Source organism: Neolamprologus multifasciatus, chromosome 2 (assembly GCF_963576455.1).
Source record: "Neolamprologus multifasciatus chromosome 2, fNeoMul1.2, whole genome shotgun sequence".
Classification (NCBI taxonomy): Eukaryota; Metazoa; Chordata; class Actinopteri; order Cichliformes; family Cichlidae; genus Neolamprologus; species Neolamprologus multifasciatus.
The window spans coordinates 328,962-351,428 of record NC_140440.1 but is presented as its reverse complement, the minus strand read 5'-3'; the positions used below and the strand labels follow the sequence as shown (position 1 = coordinate 351,428).

Below are 22,467 nucleotides of genomic sequence, written 5' to 3'. Positions count from 1 at the left end.
AAAATAATATGATATAGTTCAAATGGTGGCACATCATGAATTTTTAAAGAAATCCAATTTATTATGTCACACCAAAAACGTTGTGTGATAGGGCATGTAAAAAAAAGATGTTCTAAGGTTTCATTTTCGACAGTGCAAAAAGAACACTGATCCACCTCAAAGCCAAATCTCTTTTTTAGAGATTCTGCCACAGGATAATTTTATTTATGATTTTAAAGTGTGTTTCTTTAACTTTAGGTAGAATAGGCCATTTCATAAATTTCGAGTAAACTTTATCTAATATATTTGAAGTAATTAAACTTGAACCATTCCAAGTAACCATTCTATCATAACTATGGAATATTTTATCTTTAAAGAGACTAATAATAAATTTACTATTGCACTTTTTATCAATCAGAGGACATTGTCCTAACAATAAATTTGACATATGCCCAATTACTTTATCTAACTCTTCAATTCTCTTCAAGTTTATCTTCCATATGTTGCCTAAAAGACTCATCAATAATTGTACTACATGGCCTAATTATTTCAAAAAATGTTTGACAATCATCGATTGAAAAGTTAGATTCATATAATTTCTTATAGAAATGTTCTATTTCCTCATTTATTTGTTCTTGGCTATCAATGCTAAGATTATTAACAAGTAGTTTATTGATTTTCTTTTTTGTTTGTCTTAGTTTTTCTAGGCCAGAGAAATAAAAAGTATTTTTTTCACCTTCTTCAAGCCAGCGAGGAATGCTCCTTTTGCTTTTTCCAAATATAAGCTATCCAATTGGTTTTGAAGATTATTTAGTTTGATTTGTTCTTCTACAGATGAGTCTGCTTTTTGACTTTTTCTATGTTTTTTTCTATTCATATCATTAATAATATAATGTTGTATCTTTTTTTTTAACTTTTGAGATGCCTTTACTTATTTTTATAGCAACTTCTTTGATTTTAAATTTAAACCATTCCCATTTACTCAAGGGAGACATTTCCAATAGATTAATTTCGTTTAACAAGTTTTTTGTTTCATTGCAAAATTCCTCATTGTTTTTCTTATTGCTGGTGTTTTCTTAAGTTGCAGTCCGTTTGGCCTCTCAGGGCCACCGTATTATCAGCTAAATCAAGCACCAAGCATTCAAGAGTCTTTCTTATGTCTACTGAAAACCTCAAAGTGCTGAACTTTATACTGAACACCTAAAACTTACCTCCAGTTTTCTAATACTTCATAGAACCAGCTATATCATTCAAATCATAAAACCTGCAGCGTGACTTAGGCTGTATCCCAATTCAGGGTCTGCAGCCTTAAAGTACGCAGCCTCAACGGTCCTCAAGGGCCGCGTACTCAAAGACCGCTATGGCCGGAAGTGTGAGGCTTGTGAAATGGGACGGTCTAGCCTCCGTCGCGCTGCCCAGGTTGCCTAGCAACCATGATAGCTGGAAACGTGTGGTTGACAGAAATGAAGGAGAACATATTTTGTTCGTTTCTACATGAGCTTTGTGTGATTTGATGAGTATCTGAGGCTGAGACCACAGGACAGTAAAACATGATTGTTGGGCTTCATATCTGTACTGAACAGTCATTTAAGATTAGCTAGTAAATAACAAATAGTTAATGTTGTTCATGAGACTAAAGTCAGTGTAAATATGATATGGCCAATATTATAGTTATTATATTAATCATTATTAGTTATTACAGCAGTGAGTTTGAACTCTCAAATCAAATCACTTCTATTGTCACATCACATGTGCAGGTACACTGGTACATGTGAGTGAACTCTGTGTCAAACACTGAGCTTCAGTAAAGATTCAAGTTGCAGCTATTCATATGTCCTATCACCTTAAATCTTCACTCAAAGACACTCAAGTATCTTTGACAGTGTATATACAGATGTATTATATATCAGAGACAAATGTTGTTCCTTCAGTATGTTGGCATTATTACATTTGGCTCAATGCTTACATATATGTGTAAAAAGAAAATGTACGAGCTGTGATAACTGTTTCTGATAGAATGAAGAGTAGACTGATATATTAAATATTCCTTTATTGGGTGAGAAAATCAGACCATGTCATAACTGCTTTAAGTCACACAGAATAGATATCAGAGCCTTAAACAGGCTCACTTCTGTTAAATGGGTCAAACTGGGCAGAAAGTATCCAAACACATAACATCCTTATAGAATATGATGTAACACTATAGATCAACTTACCTCAGAATATATAAAGCATAGAAACAATTACAGCAATATGATGCAACAAACACAGCAGTGCTACTAATCCAAAATACTCAAAGCTTCATAGAACTGAAACAAACATTTATTTTTAGCTCCATTCAGCTGCTGATACATACTTTAGGTTTCTGAACATTAAACTTGTTGCTGCCTTTCATAGTGTGTAACTTGAAGGCCCTGAGTACTTTCTCCCACACTGAAAACACTGGAATGATAAAATTATTTGAACATTACCTAATAAGACTGATTCAGGACAGACAGTTAGTTATGTTAAACTTTTCTAGCAGTCCTTCACAAACAGGGAACAGTCTGTCTATTCTCTCCATCTGTCAGCTGCTGCTGGCTCTTCCTCCTCCTCTTCCTCACACACTGCTGAGTTTGTCCTGGTGGATCATCAGGGGTGCAAAGCCTCACAGATGATGTGCAGCAGTGGGTCCCTCAGTCTGTCCTCACTCTGGACACTTGCAGTTATCACACATGGAAATCAAATGTGTGATAAGCTGCAGGATTCAAACACAAGTGTAACTTATAAACACATGTTCATACTTTTATTCCACAATCAGAGAGAAAGAAACGGAGAGAGAGTGCAGGACAGACAGACAGGTGACAGTCTCAGGTGTACACACTGCTACAAACAGGAGGATTTAGTGTTTGTGTTATTACGAGTGCTAAACAAGAAGAGTTCCCAGATGGTACAGTGGACACATGTGTGACTGCTGTGATTAAAGCATCTTTCTTTCAGCTTAACGAGTGAACCGTCAGCTCGTTCAAACACACGTTAAAGTCCGTTTGGCTCGACACCACCGAACAGAAGCAGCAATATAACATAGCTAACATTAACAGTGCAGTGAATCCTGCTTGTGCCGTGATATTCAGGACTGCAAACCGAGCAGCATCACTGACTTTCAGCTTGTTGTGTTTGTGGATATATGACTGACTTTAATTATCCACAAAATCATCACATTCTCTGTAAGATTAAGGTCAACTATTGTATTATTATATTTTGAAGGCTTTAAAAGCAAGTAAAATCTGAACATACAAACATCGCTAATGGCAAATAACTTTACCGACATGTGGCCAACAGTAATGTTTTAATGTTCCTCATTATTAAACATTTGCACATAAATAAGTGACATAATATTCAGTACTTACTTTTCACAGTTTACTCTTCGGCCGCTCCACTTCTGCCATCTGCGGCAGAATTATCCACACCGACTGCCGCGCTATGAATTGTAGGATATATGGGACCACGAAGTCTACACCGCCACAGCCTTAAAATTCAGGGAAATGAAGGACGCATCTGAGGGCCGCATTTCGAGCAGCCTTTGAATTGGGACAGCCTTCGGCGCGCCGCTGTGACGTAATCGGCCTTACAATGCAGCCTTTAAGGCTGCAGACCCTGAATTGGGATACAGCCTTAGTGACCTCAAGCATGCTGAGGCAGTCTGCCTGCTTCATGATGCACTGCTTCCCCCTGCTGGATTCCAGTGTGAATTGATGAGTCACAGAGCTGTTTGGACAACATGAAGAAGTCGCTTTTAGTCTAACACTGATTACACTGAATGTACAGGGTGGCCCATTTATATGGATACAAAGTAATAACATGGGAATGGTTGGTGATATTAAAGTCCTGTTTGTGGCACATTAGTATATGTGAGGGGGCAAACTCCTCAAGAGTTTGCCCCCTCACATATACTAATGTGGTGGCCATTTAGAAGTCGGCCATCTTGGGTACAACTTTTGTTTTTTCAATAGGAAGAGGGCCATGTGACACATCAAACTTATTGGTAATGTCACAAGAAAAACAATGGCGTGCTTGGTTTCAACGTAACTTTATTCTTTCATGAGTTATTTACAAGTTTCTGGCCACTTATAAAATGTGTTCAATGTTCTGCCCATTGTGTTGGATTATCAATGCAACCCTCTTCTCCCACTCTTCACACACTGATAGCAACACCGAAGGAGAAATGCCAGCACAGGCATCCAGTGTCCGTAGTTTCAGGTGCTGCACATCTCGTATCTTCACACTTCTAAATGGCCACCATGGTCACCACCCATCTTGAGGAGTTTGCCCCCTCACATATACTCATGTGCCACAAACAGGACTTTAATATCACCAACCATTCCCATTTTATTACAGTGTATCCATATAAATGGCCCACCCTGTAGAATAAGGACTACTATTAATCCCCTCTTTCATTCCAATCAGCAATCAAAGGTGATATGTCAGGGCTGATTCACAGTTTCATAGAAACATTCTGCTTTGTGTTTTGATTCTTGTGTACTACTACAGGAGCTTTGCTTGAGACACAATTCAAAACATTTTTTAATTTTTTATCCTTTACCACAGCCCCACAGCTCATCTTTTGCTTAAAACAAGCTTTATGCTAACAGCCAACACTTTGTGCCTGAGATGACAATATTAAAGATATGATATCCCCTTTATATGTGGTTTATTTATTTTTTTAGAGCAGTGGTAAGTTTCTGGAATTTAACAACATATGCTAGTGAAACCATAGAGGTACAACAGCACAGAGGTTTGAGATGCATTTTTAACACGTTTTAAAAATAACGCATCTGTATGTTCTCAGCATGCACAACTCAAATTTACTTGCGTATTAAAACATGTTAGGGGAATATGCACAAAGAATTCTTTTTTGAACACATTAGCTCATCAAACACAAAATAGTAACTAATTTATTGTAAATGTCTCAGTTATTTCATCCAACATCATGGAAAAAAGCTTGAAAACATGACTTTTTGTTGGGTTGACCAAGTGAAATTAGTTAAATATGTATATTATATCATATATAATATATTTTATGCTTAAATTAAGTGAGCAATGTATTTCCTAAGCAAATACACGTATTCTCACAATTGTGCATTCAGTTGTAATGCTGTGGGAATAATTTTTCAAGTGGTGGTCAAGGGCTGATTTTTCACTAGTTTTACTTTTTTTTTTGCCAGTGCATCCCATTCCAGTTGCATAGGTAGTCCAGCTCCTCCAGGATGGCACATCCATACAAGCCATCACAAGAAGGTTCGCAGTGTTTCCTAGCACAGTCTCAGGAGTGTGGAGGAGATACAGAAAGATGGGCCATAACAAAAAGGACAGCTGAACAGGGTTGCAGAAGGGTAAATGGTAAATGGCCTGCATTTGTATAGCGCTTTTCTAGTCCTTAAGGACCCCAAAGCGCTTTACACTACATTCAGTCATTCACCCATTCACACACTGGCGATGGCAAACTACATTGTAGCCACAGCTGCCCTGGGGCGCACTGACAGAGGCGAGGCTGCCAGACACAGGTGCCACCTCTGACCACCACCAGTAGGCAAACATGGTGTAACCACGGTGACTTCTGTCCCCACTTCCGCTAGTCCCTTTATTGTGGCGGGAATGAACCCCATATAACTTCCGGGTCAATCAGCTGCATCTTCCCTGCTTCCCTGGCTGCTGTTGTCCCTGTGGTTGGCGTACTTGTCAGATATTGACAAATTTTACACTGCATACTAGTTGACCGCGTGCAATAACCCGGCCGATTCATTCATCTTTACACTACCTCACAATCGACTCAACGGTGAGTTATTTGTTTGTTTTGTTGGGTCGCAATCAATGTAAATGCGGAGCGGCGGTCGCACATCCTAAAATGCCGGTAAGCTGATGCTAGGCTAGCGACAGTAAGTTGAATTACTGGTTTTATTCATTGAATATTGTTGTCTTTGTTTATTCTACTATGGCCGAATTTTGAATTAACGTATCTAGAGTTGAACGAGTGATTTGATTTCTGTAGTTTTGTCCGTTTTGGATGTTTTTTGTTACTTTTCTGATGAAATGCCAAAACGGCCTATGAGATTTTGCATTGAGTTAAAATCCATTTAGATTATTGAATCTGTTGCGCAACATCTGTGATTAAATGAGTTTTGTAAATATATTTGATAATGTTATGATAATGTTGGATAATGTTTATTAGCTTTATTGCTGATATACTTTGATGGGACCCATGATAATGTTTTTCTATAATAGTATTTTGAATGAGATTCATTATAAGAGAAGATGGTTTATTGATTGTTGTATGACACATGGCATTAATTACTTGACTTTGTTGTTTATGGAGTTACGTATTTATTTTGTCACAGCAGTAGAATGCCGTTTCATTTTCTTCTGTGAATGATAATTTATGTTTTTGACCTTGTTTAGGTCAGGTTTTTTTTCCCCGCGATCAGCCCTGATCAGCGCGGGATGGCGAGCCACCCGACCACCGCTATGTTGCGGTAGGAATCATAAACCTATGGACTGAATTACAAAAACTGTTGTCACATGACCTATCACAGGTCCATGGAACTGAACCAAATCTCATACTGGACTAAACCTCATCCCACCTCCTTTTGGAACATAAGCTGTTTTGTATTGTTAGCATTATTTTGTTTGTGATATATTATACATATATTTTTTTGTATATCTGTCTCTATATTTATCATAACAAACACAATATATATATATATTTTTGAGCTCTACTTTTGGGTTCCTGTGTTTTCTTCGCACACTCAGGCTCCATAGTCGAGACTACTTCTGAAAGCTCATTGTCTATATAGCTGCAGTCAGGCGCCCTGGTCCTTCAACCGCATTACAATGGGGTTAGTATCTTGCCCAAGGATATTTGGCATGCAGCCAGGAGGCAGCCTGGGATCGAACCACCGACCTTCTGATTAGTGGCTGACCTGCTCTGCCACCTGAGCTACAGCCACCCCAGGGCATCAACCTAGTCCTGCAGATGATTTCTTGCACAAGTAGGAACATGGGAAACACTGTCAGAGCCCTATAAAATGACCTCCAGTGAGCTACTCGGGCATATTTCTCACCAAGAACTAAGAGGTTGGCATAAAGGTCCAACATCTTTTAGTGCAGCAGTCCCCAACCTTTTTTGCGCCACGGACCAGGTTATGATTCCAGAACGCTTGGATTATACAGAAATACAATGATCTCAAATACACCAAACAAGTCCATTTCTGAAAGGCTAAAAAAAAAAAAAGAACACAAAGGATTCTTAGTTTTGAGCCTACTCAAAAGTCTGAACTTAAAGCCTATTGGGACGCATCCCTTAAACAGGCAACTCATGCTGAATTAAAACAATTCTGTAAAGAAGGGTGGTCCAAAATTCCTTTACAGTGGTATGAAAGGCTCATTGATAGTCATCACTAATGCTTAGTTGCGGTTTTTGCTGGTAAGCAGGGAACACTTTCTGGAGCAACAACTTTTACGCATAGAACCAAGCCTACCTGGCTCTCTTTTCTCCCTTAATGGCCTGGTTTTTTCAAAAACGGATTTCTTTGCTCACACCGTCCTTGTCCAACATTAAAGTTTCATTATCTGAAACAAGCATGTATCACAAATGCGCAAGAAAATAAAATCAGGAAGTTTTTGAAATACTAGAAAGAATAAAACACATGAAGAAAAGAAAAGAAAAAACCCACAAGACTCACATATTTCATATTTTTATTTAAAAAAGAAAAAAGAAAAAGGCAAGTTACTATGATTCTCAGTTTTCACTTCATTAATATAATCACCCATCCCATACCCTCACAATAAACAGAACTTTCAATTCAATACACTACTTCGTGCTTCTTTTTAAAGTAGAGTGCTCAACACAGCAAGTCACGGTACACAGAGCAGTTTCTGGCCGTCAATGAACGACACAGTTGCTCCACACTCCTCATGCATGACTCTTTCTCCTGTTGTCTGTCAGAAGTGAACCATGATGTCATCTAGTTAGCTGTCCCATCATGTGTTGTGTTGAGTTCAACCCATGCTCGGTTTAAGGTGACCAAAGAAGTGGATTTTTAAGAGCCAAAAGGGAGTTTCTCACATACTTATTATATTCTTAAAATTCTCATCTCACAGACATACTTTGAATATACTGTTTAAGGAATTGGCGTGATGCCAGAAAATGTGACCACATGATCACAAACCAGTCCTTACAAGAGACGAAATGAATGCAAGTCAATGGAGTGCACTCAGGACAACAGGGCGGGGGACTGGCAGCCTCCGAGATGTTAATAGAGTACACCAAAAGGAGACTTTTCTTATGCAGTGCTCTGCAGTTGTACATCCTCTGTAGCACACCTCTCAGAGTGAACCGGTACAAATAAGTGCTATGAACGAGCATCCCGCTTTCCGAAACTGAACAAAAGAAATGTGATATCTTCAACAAGAAAATGGTTCACTACCTCAGAATGGAAATTAACATCTTTGTAAAAATAAACAACTTTTTTTTCCAGACAGTTAAATTAGAAATGGGATATCATGGGACACGGAGGAACATACACTGACATTTATCTTTTCTATTTTACTGCCAAAACACAGTAGAATGTTGTGTTACACAAGAATGACTCGGGCGATCATCCTTCCGCCTAGTCCACCACACAAGCCCAACAGTCCTCTGCTGTCATGGTCATCTCATGACAGCCAAGTACTTATAAGATCTACTGTTGGCCTTCTTTCTTCTCTCCTTCTGAAGAACTGGAACTGCTGCTGCTATCCCGTTCTGCTGCCATCTGCAGGAACAAAAGGAATTAAAGACTTTCACAAACACTGAGCAGAATTTTACAAAGTCCACGTTGCTGCAAAACCGCTTTAATCTGTGTGACCTTTTACTTCTTTTGGGTTTGTTCACCTCTAGTTTTCCCAAATTTTTATGGAAACAGCACATTCTAAGATATGCCTTGTTTTCAGCCAATAGCTCTTTGGTAGTCAACTTGTTTGTACAAAAATACTCTTATTCCTTTTACGGTTAGCATTTTTCTGATTCAAAAGATTCTTGGAAGCAAAATGTAATAAAATGAGGGTCTGGTCAAGACTTTTACAGTAAAGCACACACTGATATACACAGTTTCAAGGTAAGTAAATGCTTTCTACCTTCTTGTAGGCCATTTCAAACAGTTTGAGTGATGCCTGCTGCAAGTTGGTTGCGGCCTGCTTGATGTTCTCGCCTGTCTCAGAGTCCTTATTGGTCAGCAGATTCCTGACCTTTGAAATCTCCTCCTTCAGCTTGGTGCACTGATTTCACAAAAATAGGGGGGGAAATAAGACAAAAATCAAGCACAAAACATTAATTTAATCTGAGTAAATTACAACAAAGTTTAGAGCATTACCTCATCAGCAGGGAGCTGGTCCTTGAACTCTTCCATCTTGGATTCTGTGTCATGGATGATGCCCTCAGCCATGTTGACAGCCTCCACACGGTCCTGCAGCAAGACAACTCAGTATTTACCAGATACTAAAACCACAGACAACACAGTGGTGAACCATCATCTGCGTGTAAGACGTGTGCAACTTCTAGGCCTAAAAAGCAAATATGGAAATGCCTGTAAACCAACTGAACAGATGTAACTGTGGGTGAAACGGCATTGAGTCCTTTGTTTGCAGCTAGTTTCAAGTCTGTTCAACATAAAGTGTCTTGAGATGACCCATTAGGAATGAGCCTTGTATAAATAAGTGTGAACTGATTTATGTGTTTTAAGATGAACATTTTCTTTGTTGTACTGAGTTATGTTGACAATAAAGTGCCCATCAATCAAGACAGTGAGATTTCACCCCCGACTTTTGTCTTTACAGTTTGACTGTTACCTTCCTCCTCCGGTCCTCCTCTGCATACTTCTCAGCATTCTTGATCATATTCTCAATGTCATCTTTACTGAGACCTCCTGATGACTGGATCACAACTGTAAAGGAGGAAATGAGATATTTATATATGCACTTTGACTTTTACAGACACCAATTCAAACCAAGTCGTAATGCAGGGAAAAAAACAAAAAAAACAAAACAGTTTTCTGAAACAAGACTGAGTAAGGGCCAAGTGATTACAGCAACATGCATAAATATTAACCTCCCTATCTAGTCTGTCTTAGCAACAACTGTAAAAGTAAACCAAGTTAAGTGTTAATATTTATCTAAAAATGCAGATTATTTTCAGCAGTTTGAAATGTCTTTTAGCTTGACTTGCTAACACAGTGGGAAAAAAAACAAAAAGTTCTCAGCTTTCAGACTGGTTTACTGTGTGCACTTACTCTGCTGCTCGCGGCCTGTGCCTTTGTCCTTTGCCGACACATGGACGATGCCGTTGGCGTCGATGTCGAATGTGACCTCGATCTGAGGGACTCCGCGAGGGGCTGGAGGGATTCCTACCAGAGTAAACTGACCCAGCAACTTGTTGTCTGTCGCCATTTCTCTCTCACCCTGGCACACTTTGATCTCCACTTGAGTCTGTCCATCAGCTGCTGTGGAGAACACCTGGAGGGGAACATGTGACACTGTAGATCACATGGGGCTTCACTGAGACTGTGGGACTGCAGTCCTGCTTTAAATACCTGGCTCTTCTTGGTGGGAATTGTGGTGTTCCTGTTGATGAGTTTGGTAAAGACACCACCCAGAGTCTCGATACCCAGCGACAGTGGCGTCACATCCAAAAGCAGCACATCGGTTACATCGCCAGCCAGAACGCCACCCTGGATGGCTGCTCCAATAGCAACAGCTTCATCAGGGTTCACAGACTTGCTGGGGGCTCGGCCAAACAGATCCTGGACTGTCTGCTGAACCTGCAGGGCGGATGTGGTGGGGGGTGTTAATTATGAGTTATGCATGCATTAAAATCAGCATTATAAAAATCATATTCAAAATGCAGAAAATGTTGTTTATTTACTCTTTTGTAAAGGCACTGTACAAATCTATGTTCTTCTTATTGTCTGTGCACTAGGGTTGTGCAGATAGAGATCACGTCAAAGTTAATGAGCCGGTAATGAGCCAACAATTCAACTGTCAAGCTGCCGAACACTAAAGTGCACTGCATGTTAGCGCAACTAAGAAAAAAAATACACCTGTTTGCAATGTATACAGTGGTTTGCAGAAGTATTCGGCCCCCTTGAACTTTTCCACATTTTGTCACATTACAGCCTCAAACATGAATCAATTTTATTGGAATTCCACGTGAAAGACCAACACAAAGTGGTGTACACTTGAGAAGTGGAACAAATCAGACATGATTCCAAACATTTTTTACAAATAAATAACTGAAAAGTGGTGTGTGCGTAATTATTCAGCCCCCTCTGGTCTGAGTGCAGTCAGTTGCCCATAGACATTGCCTGATGAGTGCTAATGACTAAATAGAGTGCACCTGTGTGTAATCTAATGTCAGTACAAATTAGGGCTGCCACAATTAGTCGACTAGTCACGATTACGTCGACTATCAAAATCGTTGACGACTGATTTAATAGTCGACACGTTGTTTGAAGCTTTGTAAGATCACAAAAGACGCAGGAATAAATAGGATTTAAGAGTGTAATAACGGACTGAAACAAAAGATTGCAGCACTGCGTTTAACATATTTTCAGGTGAGAATGTAACTGTATAAACCTCAAATATCTGCTCAGTTTATCAAGACACCACATATTTTCAAAAGCGCTCCGACGTTTTCGGAGACGTCTGTTAGCCACTAGCTCGATAGCTAGCCGGGGGCTAGGCTAACTAGAGCCGTGAGAACACCGGACTCCCGGCAAATCTTTTCCAAACCCACTGCCGTCTTTTGCTACTCAGGTTAAACATATATATAAGTCACTTAGATAACTTCAAAATGTTATTGTTTGGCTTTTTTTTAGTATTTTATTTGTTCCTGAGTAAATCGGTTTGGCTGAGGCTTTGTCCACACGTACCCGGGTATTTTTGAAAACGCAGCTTTTTCTATGCGTTTGCACCTTTGTCCACACGTCAACGGCGTTTTCGGTCACAGGGTGGATATTTTCTAAAACTCCATTTTCGCATTTACGTGTGGACGAGAAAAACGGAGAAAACGCAGCGTCAAAGATGTGCGCCTTTTTTGACGTCACACTGTGCGCCATGTTATTGTTTCGGTGAAATAAATTTCTACAATACTGTTAATGTTAATTGTTCTCTCTGCAGTGTTTAAATGCTTACATATACACACACAGTTACTGTCCCTCCACACATACGACTCGATTCTGCTTCTATGCCCCAGCTTTGTTTACCATTTCCCACCGAGGCTTCTAGACTTCTGATTGGCCAACATTTCTACACGGTTAGGAATATAGCGCCACCTGCTGCTTTGGCATGTTCCTAGCAGCGTTTTCCTTCATTTCTGCCTTTACATGTGGACGGGATTAGTTTTTTAAAACGAAAACGGAAAATCTCCGTTTTCAAAAATACCCGTGTACGTGTGGACGTAGCCTGAGATTGAAGTTTTAGTTTTTACACACCTGAATAAACGTCAAGAAGACAACTGATTATCAGAAGTGTGAGATGCTCGAGAATTTACTCCGGTGTCCTGTTATATTTTAGATAGCAAGGAGTTTATTCAACTTCACCGAAACAATCTGCAAATTTCATTAAAATTTAACAAACTATCACCTTGTCTTTATTTTTAGTTAGCACATACCTTAAACACTTAAAGCTGTAAGCTAATGATAGTTACATAAGAGTAGATGCTGCTGGTGCAATAAGCTGTACCTTTTACTCCAATGGATGCATGATCTGATTAGTCGACTAATCGCAAAAATAATCTGACTAGTCGACTATCAAAATAATCATTTGTTGCAGCCCTAGTACAAATACAGCTGCTCTGTGACGGCCTCAGAGGTTGTCTAAGAGAATATTGGGAGCAACAACACCATGAAGTCCAAAGAACACACCAGACAGGTCAGGGATAAAGTCCATCCATCCATCCATCTTCATCCGCTTTATCCAGGGCCGGGTCGCGGGGGCAGCCGCCTAAGCAAAGAGGCCCAGACCTCCCTCTCCCCAGCCACCTCCTCCAGCTCATCCGGGGGAACACCAAGGCGTTCCCAGGCCAGCCGAGAGATATAATCTCTCCAGCGTGTCCTGGGTCTGCCCCGGGGCCTCCTCCCGGTGCGACATGCCTGGAACACCTCACCCAGGAGGCGCCCAGGGGGCATTCTTGTCAGATGCCCAAACCACCTCAGCTGGCTCCTTTCGATGTGGAGCAGCAGCGGTTCTACTCTGAGCCCCTCCCGGATGGCCGAACTTCTCACCCTATCTCTAAGGGAGATGCCAGCCACCCTTCGGAGGAAGCTCATTTCCGCCGCTTGTATCCGCGATCTCATCCTTTCGGTCACTACCCACAGCTCGTGGCCATAGGTGAGGGTAGGGACGTAGATCGACCGGTAAATTGAGAGCTTCGCTTTTACACTCAGCTCCCTCTTCACCACGACGGACCGGTGCAGCGTCTGCATTACTGCAGCTGCAGCCCCAATCCGTCTGTCGATCTCCGGCTCCCTTCTCCCATCACTCGCGAACAAGACCCCGAGATACTTGAACTCCTCCACTTGGGGCTAAATAAAGGGATAAAGTTATTAAGAAATTTAAAGCAGGCTTAGGTTACAAAAACATTTCCCAAGCCTTGAACATCCCATGGAGCACTGTTCAAGCGATCATTCAGAAATGAAATGGAAGGAGTATGGCACAACTGTAAACCTACCAAGACAAGGCCGTCCACCTAAACTCACAGGCCGAACAAGGAGAGCGCTGATCAGAAATGCAGCCAAGAGGCCCATGGTGACTCTGGACGAGCTGCAGAGATCTACAGCTCAGGTGGGGGAATCTGTCCATAGGACAACTATTAGTCGTGCACTGCACAAAGTTGGCCTTTATGGAAGAGTGGCAAGAGGAAAGCCATTGTTAACAGAAAACCATAAGAAGTCCCGTTTGCAGTTTGCCACAAGCCATGTGGGGGACACAGCAAACATGTGGAAGAAGGTGCTCTGGCAAAACGCTATGTGTGGCGGAAAACTAACACTGCACATCACTCTGAACACACCATCCCCACCGTCAAATATGGTGGTGGCAGCATCACGCTCTGGGGGTGTTTCTCTTCAGCAGGGACAGGGAAGCTGGTTAGTGTTGATGGGAAGATGGATGGAGCCAAATACAGGGCAATCTTGGAAGAAAACCTCTTGGAGTCTGCAAAAGACTTGAGACTGGGGCGGACGTTCAGCTTCCAGCAGGACAACAACCCTAAACATAAAGCCAGGGCAACAATGGAATGGTTTAAAACAAAACATATCCATGTGTTAGAACGGCCCAGTCAAAGTCCAGATCTAAATCCAATCGAGAATCTGTGGCAAGATCTGAAAACTGCTGTTCACAAACGCTGTCCATCTAATCTGACTGAGCTGGAGCTGTTTCAAAGAAGAATGTGCAAAGATTTCAGTCTGTAGATGTGCAAAGCTGGTAGAGACAGACCCTAAAAGACTGGCAGGTGTAATTGAAGCAAAAGGTGGTTCAACAAAGTATTGACTCAGGGGGCTGAATAATTATGCACACCCCACTTTTCAGTTATTTATTTGTAAAAAATGTTTGGAATCATGTATGATTTTCGTTCCACTTCTCACGTGTTCACCACTTTGTGTTGGTCTTTTATGTGGAATTCTAATAAAATTGATTGATGTTTGAGGCTGTAATGTGTCAAAATGTGGAAAGGTTCAAGGGGCCAAATACTTTTGCAAGCCACTGTAAATGTCATTATGTCCCCAAACCAGACCACACATTTGTGGTGTGTACCACTTTGTCTACTGTTAACTATTCGTTGCCATGGAAGCTGCTGAACTTACTCGTTTACTCCATCTAGTCCCACAAGTATAAAGTATGTGCACCCTGAGTTATTTCATGCACTTTGGTGGTTTTAAACATCTGTCTTGTGTACCTTGGGCATGCGTGTCATGCCTCCCACCAGCAGCACCTCTCCGATGTCTCCCTTGGACACTTCAGCATCCTGCATGGCCTTCTGGCAAGGAGACACGGTGCGGCGGATAAGGTCAGCAACAATACCTTCAAACTGAGCACGGGTTAGCTTCATGTTAAGATGTTTAGGACCGGAGGCATCCATAGTCAGGTAGGGGAGGTTGATGTCAGTCTGTAAAACAGAAGGACAATCACTGAGTATTTAAACAGTTACAAAATGCTTTTAACTCAGCACTGTGGTTCATTTTGTGTGACCCTGTACTAGGCCTGGCCTGCGGTCAGAATCAGGACAGTCCACTCTCACTGGGCCAAGTCCTGTAGCAGCACAGCAGCAGCAGATTCTAAACAGAACCTGCTGCACTGAAGCAAAAAACAGGAGTTTCATCTACCAGCACTGTAACACTGAGCCAGACACAGATTATCTGGACAGCTGACTGAGAGCTGGCACACAACATGCACTGAGACATGTGATGACAAGCAGTACAACCAAAATCAAAACACCCTAAAGCATCTGTGACACATCAGCCATTCAGTGTCACCTTCTTATGCAACTACACAAATTCATTAGCTTCCCATGAGGATAAAAGCTAGGAGTACCTGCAGTGAAGAGGACAGCTCACACTTTGCCTTCTCCGCAGCCTCTCTGACTCTCTGAAGAGCCATGTTGTCCTTCGTCAGGTCTACACCAGACTGAAAAGAAACAGCGCAGGTTGAAAACGCAAAACTTCACAAATAGATCAAGGCTTAAAGACTGTTAGAATACCCACCTCTCTCTTGAACTCCTTGACAATGTGTCTGAGGAGGTGCTGATCAAAGTCCTCTCCTCCAAGGAAGGTGTCACCATTGGTGGACTTCACCTCAAAAACTCCCTTCTGGATCTCTCAGGATTGAGATGTCAAACGTACCTCCACCTAGATCATTACACAGCAATACTGGAAACACATTTCATACAGGTTAACACAACAACAGAGCGAGTAGTTGTATTCTTCTATGTACAGGATCATCTATCATCTTTCTTAGCAAGTACTGATACTCCTAAGCATAGCAGTAACATCAGAAGGTTTTTTCTCATCTACACACATCTTATCTTGGGTCTTGTCCAGGCCATAGGCCAGAGCAGCAGCAGTTGGCTCATTAATCACACGCAGGACGCTCAGACCAGCGATCTGCCCAGCATCTTTGGTGGCCTGTCAAAGAAACAAGTTGACACAAGTATCGAAGATGAATCGTTACTTCAATCATCAAGTGCATTCCAAAGCAGCAACAAGGACACAGAAGCTAATTATCTGACATCTACATATCACCTTAACTGCTCTGAGACTGAGGTAGATTAGTCTTATCAAAAACTTCGAGCAGTTTAAAAAAAAAAAAAAAAAAGGCGGGGTGGGTTGGAAAAAAGGAAGTATAAAAAGAAAGTATATGATGAATTACACTATACCTTAAAATATATATATATTAATTATAAATCAGGTTGGTGATTTGAACATGAACTTGGCCAAATTATTCTATCCTGTGTGAATTGGGTTAACAGTGATTCTGTGCTCTCCTGTCTGGATGTCTGAATTGTTTTTATGTTCCAAAAATAGCATCAGTTAAACAATGAAGGCATACTGCATAATACAAATCTGTGGAGGGGATAAAACATCAGTATCATAGGGACAATACAATTTATAAATCACATTCTAACTGAATTTAAAACTATACTTTATGTATGCATCAGTTAAACATGTTTTTGGAGGTTTAAATAGATTTAAGTAAAACGTCTTTAAAGCAGTTGAAGGTATTGCAAGTTGCTCCACTCTAGTGGAAACATGATACAGTCTGCTACAGTTAGTAACCCTGAATCTTCTCAGTGTCACAGCAGGAAAACAATTCACTTCTCAAAAGCTGAGCTTTTCTTAAAAGACCCTGGTGGAGGCCTGACATCAGCTTTTAAACATTCATATTTTGGTGCTCGTGCGAAAACGTTTAGCAACGTTTCCTTCAACAGAAAGCCTGTGTGTGCATACCTGTCTCTGAGAGTCATTGAAGTAGGCTGGAACAGTGACCACAGCATTCTTCACCGTGCTTCCCAGGTAGCTCTCTACAACATATGAATATGAAGCAAAACTAATGCTCACATGTGCAAAACATTTAAATCATCTTTTGACTGTCTGCACAACTATACCTGCAGTCTCTTTCATCTTCATAAGAACAAAGGCTCCTGCCTGGCTAGGGGAGTACATTTTGCCATGAGCCTCAACCCAAGCATCACCATTTGATGCACGCACAATTTTGTAGGGAACATTCTTCCTGTTGATGGAAAAAAGGTCATTTTTTTACCCAGCTAAGTTTATTTCTTTCATTATATTCAACATTTAAAAAAATAAACCTCGGATTTGAGATTTAAATGCAATAATTGAGAATGGTAAATGGACTGATTCTTATATAGCGCTTTTCTACTCTCCCGGAGTACTCAAAGCGCTCTATACAACACGCCACATTCACCCAGTCAAACCCATTCTCACAAGCAATACCCAGGGCTTGCAATATTTCAAAATCCCTGGTAGCCCTTCGGGCAGGGCCTCTTCAGTTTTTGGTAGCTCAAAATAAACTTAAGTAGCCCGAATAAAAAAAGAGAACAATTTTTTGATTGATGTTTTGTTTCCTGTTTTGTTTCCTTTACAATAGTATACATTAAAGTATAATATTGTAAAGGAAACAAAATATTAATCAAAAAAATTGTTGAAAAACAAATTACAACATTGTATAAAAATTACAATCATCAACTCAAATACTTGGTTCTAATTGAACAGAAATTTCTATGAACTTGTAAGAACTGTGTAGGACATGAATCAGTCTGTGTCAGATCCTGAATCTGACATTTCCACTGAAGTCACGGGTAAGAGGCAAGTGGAACCAACATCTAGGCCATTTGCTTTTTGAAGTTTGCAAAGACTGCTAAATTTTGCCAGTGGTAGTTCACTCTTTGCAACATAGTACGCTGTTTTAAACTGATTTTCAGGTTTATTTTTAGTATGTTGTTTGCAATTGGTGTTTGTTCTGGGAAAGATATTGCAGACTGAGCAATAATGCATTTCTTGCATTTCTCATGGGTTCTAGTGGGGGCCTTTCTTAAAATGACTGGTCCCAGTAACAAAGGCGCTTGTCGACTCAGAAATCAAGGGAAAGCTAACAACACAACCGGCAGAACATTATGTTATTTACACGGGTGCACATAAGTGGTCCGCAGGTGCGCATTCGCTTTCAAAATAAAAGAGGCGCACAAGATAAGAAGTTGCAACGCGCGTTTGCGTCCATATAAAAGGCTGTTTTTGTCCGCTAGAGTTTCACGGCACATTCTGCACCACATCTCTGTGCGTTCATCATTTGTTTGAAGCCAGCTCACCTCCTGCAACCACTTTTCCGAGAATACGCGCTTCTTTTGTGGTTCGGACTCCTTCTGACATTTCTTTGGAGGTGGAGGAACATCACAGTAATTGCTTAAAGGAGCTTCTTCGACATCTTTAAGAGTTCTAAACAAATGTCTGTCCTCCTCCAGAAAATCTTATGTACGCAAACACGCGTTGCAACTTCTTATCTATGTGCGCGTTTTTTATTTTGACAGCGAATGCACACCTGCGGACCACTTATGTGCAGCCCTGGTTATATAGCTCGTCATATTGCAGCCACAGAAATTCTTTTGTCCATGAAACCATAAAGCTGCACTTTCTTTTTGCCTTATAGTCTGATTTGTCATAACTTTTACGTTTTGTGGTCACTTCTTCACCCTGACCTGTCTTATTTGGCTCAGCAGAACTAAAATATATATCCTGCTGCTTTTACACAGACACTCGCATAACGCTCAGTGATTCTCTGCGCGATCAACCTCTCACATGTTTAAGCTTGCTGCGGGAGATTTCACTTGTCATGTTTGCATAGTAAGCTAACGATTGATACGACGATGTCAGAGGAATTGGTGCGCAAATTATCGTCACTCACTAATCAGTGCTGTCGCTCTCTATACACAGTTCGCGCGATTGCAAAGAGAAAGCAAAAAACAAGCGCAAATTCAAACGCGATTTCAATATGTCACATATTGACAGTGGCTCACCGATGCCAATGACATAATTACCCAGCTACATTTCCGAAAGAATGCAAAAGCATTGACATATATTTTTCCTTCCTACGATAGCCCGACGGGCAGGGCAGAGATAGGTTTTGGTAGCCCGACTGGAAAAATCGCTAGCCCCGGGATTTTGCGAGCCCTGCTACCTCTATACTGAGTGATTTCTAACTACACGCACACACATTGATACTCCGATGGATGCATCGGAGAGCAACTTGGTGTTAGTATCTTGCCCAAGGATACTTGGCATGCAGACTGGAGGAGCCTGGGATCGAATCTCCAACCTTCCGATCAGTAGGTGACCTGCTCTACCTCCTGAGCTACAGCCACCCCGGAATCTTTTAAAAGGCCAGAAATGAACTCACAGATCTTTCTGGACCTCTGGGTCTTCAAAGCGCCGCCCAATCAGTCTTTTGGTAGCATACAATGTGTTCTGAGGGTTGGTAACAGCCTGGCGTTTAGCAGGCATGCCCACCAGACGCTCACCATCTGCTGTGAAAGCAATGACTGAAGGAGTTGTCCTCGCTCCCTCTGCGTTCTCCAGCACCTGAATATAAATAAGAAAACATTTAGATTGGAGGAATCATTGTTTCATCAGATTCATCAATCAACCCCAGTTTTTAAAGTTGGAGGTAGAAGAGAAAAAAAAGACCAAGAACCAAAAAACCTCAATTAATGAGTGTTAATATTTTTTAGTTTTTTTTTCTCAAAACGGTAGAAAAACTACAGAGAAAAAAAAATAACTTTGGATTCTGGTTACACAAAGCTACCCATTTCTTTACCAGGGATGCACTGATCTGATGTTTAACTTTTGTTATTAATCATATCCTGGGGCAGTAAGGCTCTTGAGTAATGCTGCATCAGTGTCTACGATCCCATCTATTTGGCCAGTCTGATTTTTTTTTCCTGTTCTGGTTTATTTACACGTACAGTAACAAACTTCCATTGAGTTAATTAACACAACATTTAGTTTACCCGCTTAGAAGTTCTCTAGTATCAGCACTCAGGGTGGGTTCCATTTCCATAGATACTGCTAGATTAAAGATAGGGGCTTAAACAAACAAACATGTGAATCATCTAAAGCATCACCTTGGCCTGTTTGCCCTCCATGACTGCAACACATGAGTTTGTGGTTCCCAGGTCAATCCCAATGACTGCACCTTTGACGGCTTCAGACCTGCAGCACATACACTGATTGTGACAAACTCAGCAGACCTCATGTTTACATCAAAAGATCCAAATTTCTCAGACTTCTATTTAGAAATACCAATACAGAATATGGCATTCTGTTTGGTGACAAAAAAGGTCTATTAAATTGCGAATATGAATCACAGCCATTAGGAAGTGAATGTATAGTTTTACCTCTAAAAGACAAACAAAAATTGCCAAACCAGCACCAACGTCATGTTGTTAGTGCACGTTCATATAATGCAGGCACTTTAATGTCGATACTCACGCATAGTCTCTCCTGGAGAGGGCTCTAAGAGCATCTGGTTGGAAGCCGGTCCAGCATGCCTGATAATACAGAACAAAGCAGTTACACAGCTGTTAACTCAAGACAAAATATTTGCGATGAACTCACAAAATTCGACATTTTGAACCTCAAAAGGAAAGATCCAAGTATACTTAAAAAAAAAAAAACAGGATGATGAAAATTGGAAGAACCAAAGCATAGATAACATTATCGGAGTCACAAACAAGGACATGTGACAAGAAACCATTCTTAATAGTGGGATCCAGCTAAGCGAAGCCTGTAGAAGATCGAGCTCGAAATGCGTTACTTAAACTGTGGAGCAGCGTGCTGGAGGAGGGGACGCCTCACCGAAGGTCACAGACCCACAGCTCTGCTACAGCCTTGGAACCAGCTCAAAAACATTAAAACTCACACACCAAAGTAAAATATTTAAGTAGATGACGAAGCAAGTAGTACTTGCTTCTCTAATGACCGCTCTTTGAAAAACAGCTGCCAGGTAGGTCCGGTATCAAATGAAGTGAGCTAGCACGCGTTAGCTTAGCCCCACAGATATGAAACACACCAGCACATCGAATGCTAGAGCGGCGGCTCAATACTATGTTGCTATTGCACATCTCTTCTCGTGACACACATTTATTACAGTGTCTGCTGGATTGTGCTCATTGTTAGTGACACAGTAATGGATCTAACCACGACTAAATATGCTGTCCTCAAGCTTACGCTGTTAGCATCTAAAGCTAGGAAGCTAATGGCCACATCGTAATGCAACGCTCAACATCTACTTAACTGTTTGACATTTACCTTTTTAATCAAGGACGAAACGCTTCTGATGTTACTCCTCGTGGGAAGAGTCCTTGAAACGCTTCGGGCGACGCTCAACATTTTCACAACTCAGCTAACAGGCTTGCTAACTTCGATTTTAAACTACAGCGTTTTAAGTCAAAGCACACTCTTCAGATAGTTCGGCAGCGAAGGAATGCTAAAATATTTCAGCTTTCCAAGCCTCTTCAGACTTTAACGCAGCGTCTCCTCAGAAAACCGCATAGAGCTAAGCTCCGACAAGACTGCTCGCCTCTGGACTGCAACGGCAAAAGAACTGCGAAGCTTCTTCTCGAATTATCCAACACATGTTGCACCATGCACCGCTCAAGGACCCCGAAATGGGCTCTACAATGACTGCCTGGTTTTTTTCATCGATAGTAAAATGCCTAAAACAACAGTTTAAAATCGAATATGCAAATCAATTGGAAAAACTGACATTAATTAAAGAATAAAGCTGTCTGATATAAAGATTAAATATATACCGGTGGTTTTTGGATGTTCGCGGTTTTGGCACGGGTAAGGCAAACGCATTTAGTGGGCCTGTGAAGGTCATGATGTAACGTGGGGTTGTCGGTATAGACATTGAAAATGTGACGTCATTCAAGGGTAAAACCACAAAGGATTCTGGGAACTCGTGGCAAGAGGTACTAGCGCACGCAGGCTTTCAATTGAAATCAGTTACACAGCGATAAAAAGAAACACAAAAAACTGTCAAGAAGCGGTTATATTATTAACTGCAATAGCCGGTCGCATGACAGCTACGGGAAGCCGACGGGTAAAGAGAGAGTTTTTTTTATCGGATTACGTCGTTGACAGGGTATTAATAGTTTTGCAATTTTCATTAGTTTTTATTTTTATTTAGTTTTGACTTCAGATTTTCAATTTTATATCAGTTTTTAATTAGTTTTTACCAATTGTTTGCTAGTTTAGTTTTTATTTTTTGAAAATCCTTAGTTTCAGTTTAGTTTTGATTAGTTTCAGTTATAGTTTTAGTTGTGTTTGCAATAATTAAGTGTAACAAAATCCCAGTTTCATCATATCAGTCCATTCTCTTCTGCTTATCCTTGGTATGTTGCTATTCAGC

General features: G+C 40.8%; 1 protein-coding gene across 1 annotated transcript; it reads right to left on the bottom strand.

Moving 5' to 3' along the window:
- Positions 1-7,723: 7,723 nt before the first annotated feature.
- On the bottom strand, positions 7,724-21,688 carry hspa9 (heat shock protein family A (Hsp70) member 9). The gene is given in 17 exon segments (XM_085182482.1): positions 7,724-8,768; positions 9,130-9,270; positions 9,366-9,458; positions 9,841-9,935; positions 10,281-10,503; positions 10,581-10,808; positions 14,942-15,151; positions 15,577-15,669; positions 15,747-15,860; positions 15,862-15,911; positions 16,058-16,166; positions 16,989-17,062; positions 17,147-17,271; positions 19,453-19,634; positions 20,177-20,264; positions 20,544-20,602; positions 21,363-21,688. Coding segments are annotated over 17 exon segments (2,037 nt in total). The 5' UTR covers positions 21,444-21,688; the 3' UTR covers positions 7,724-8,696.
- Positions 21,689-22,467: the final 779 nt, after the last annotated feature.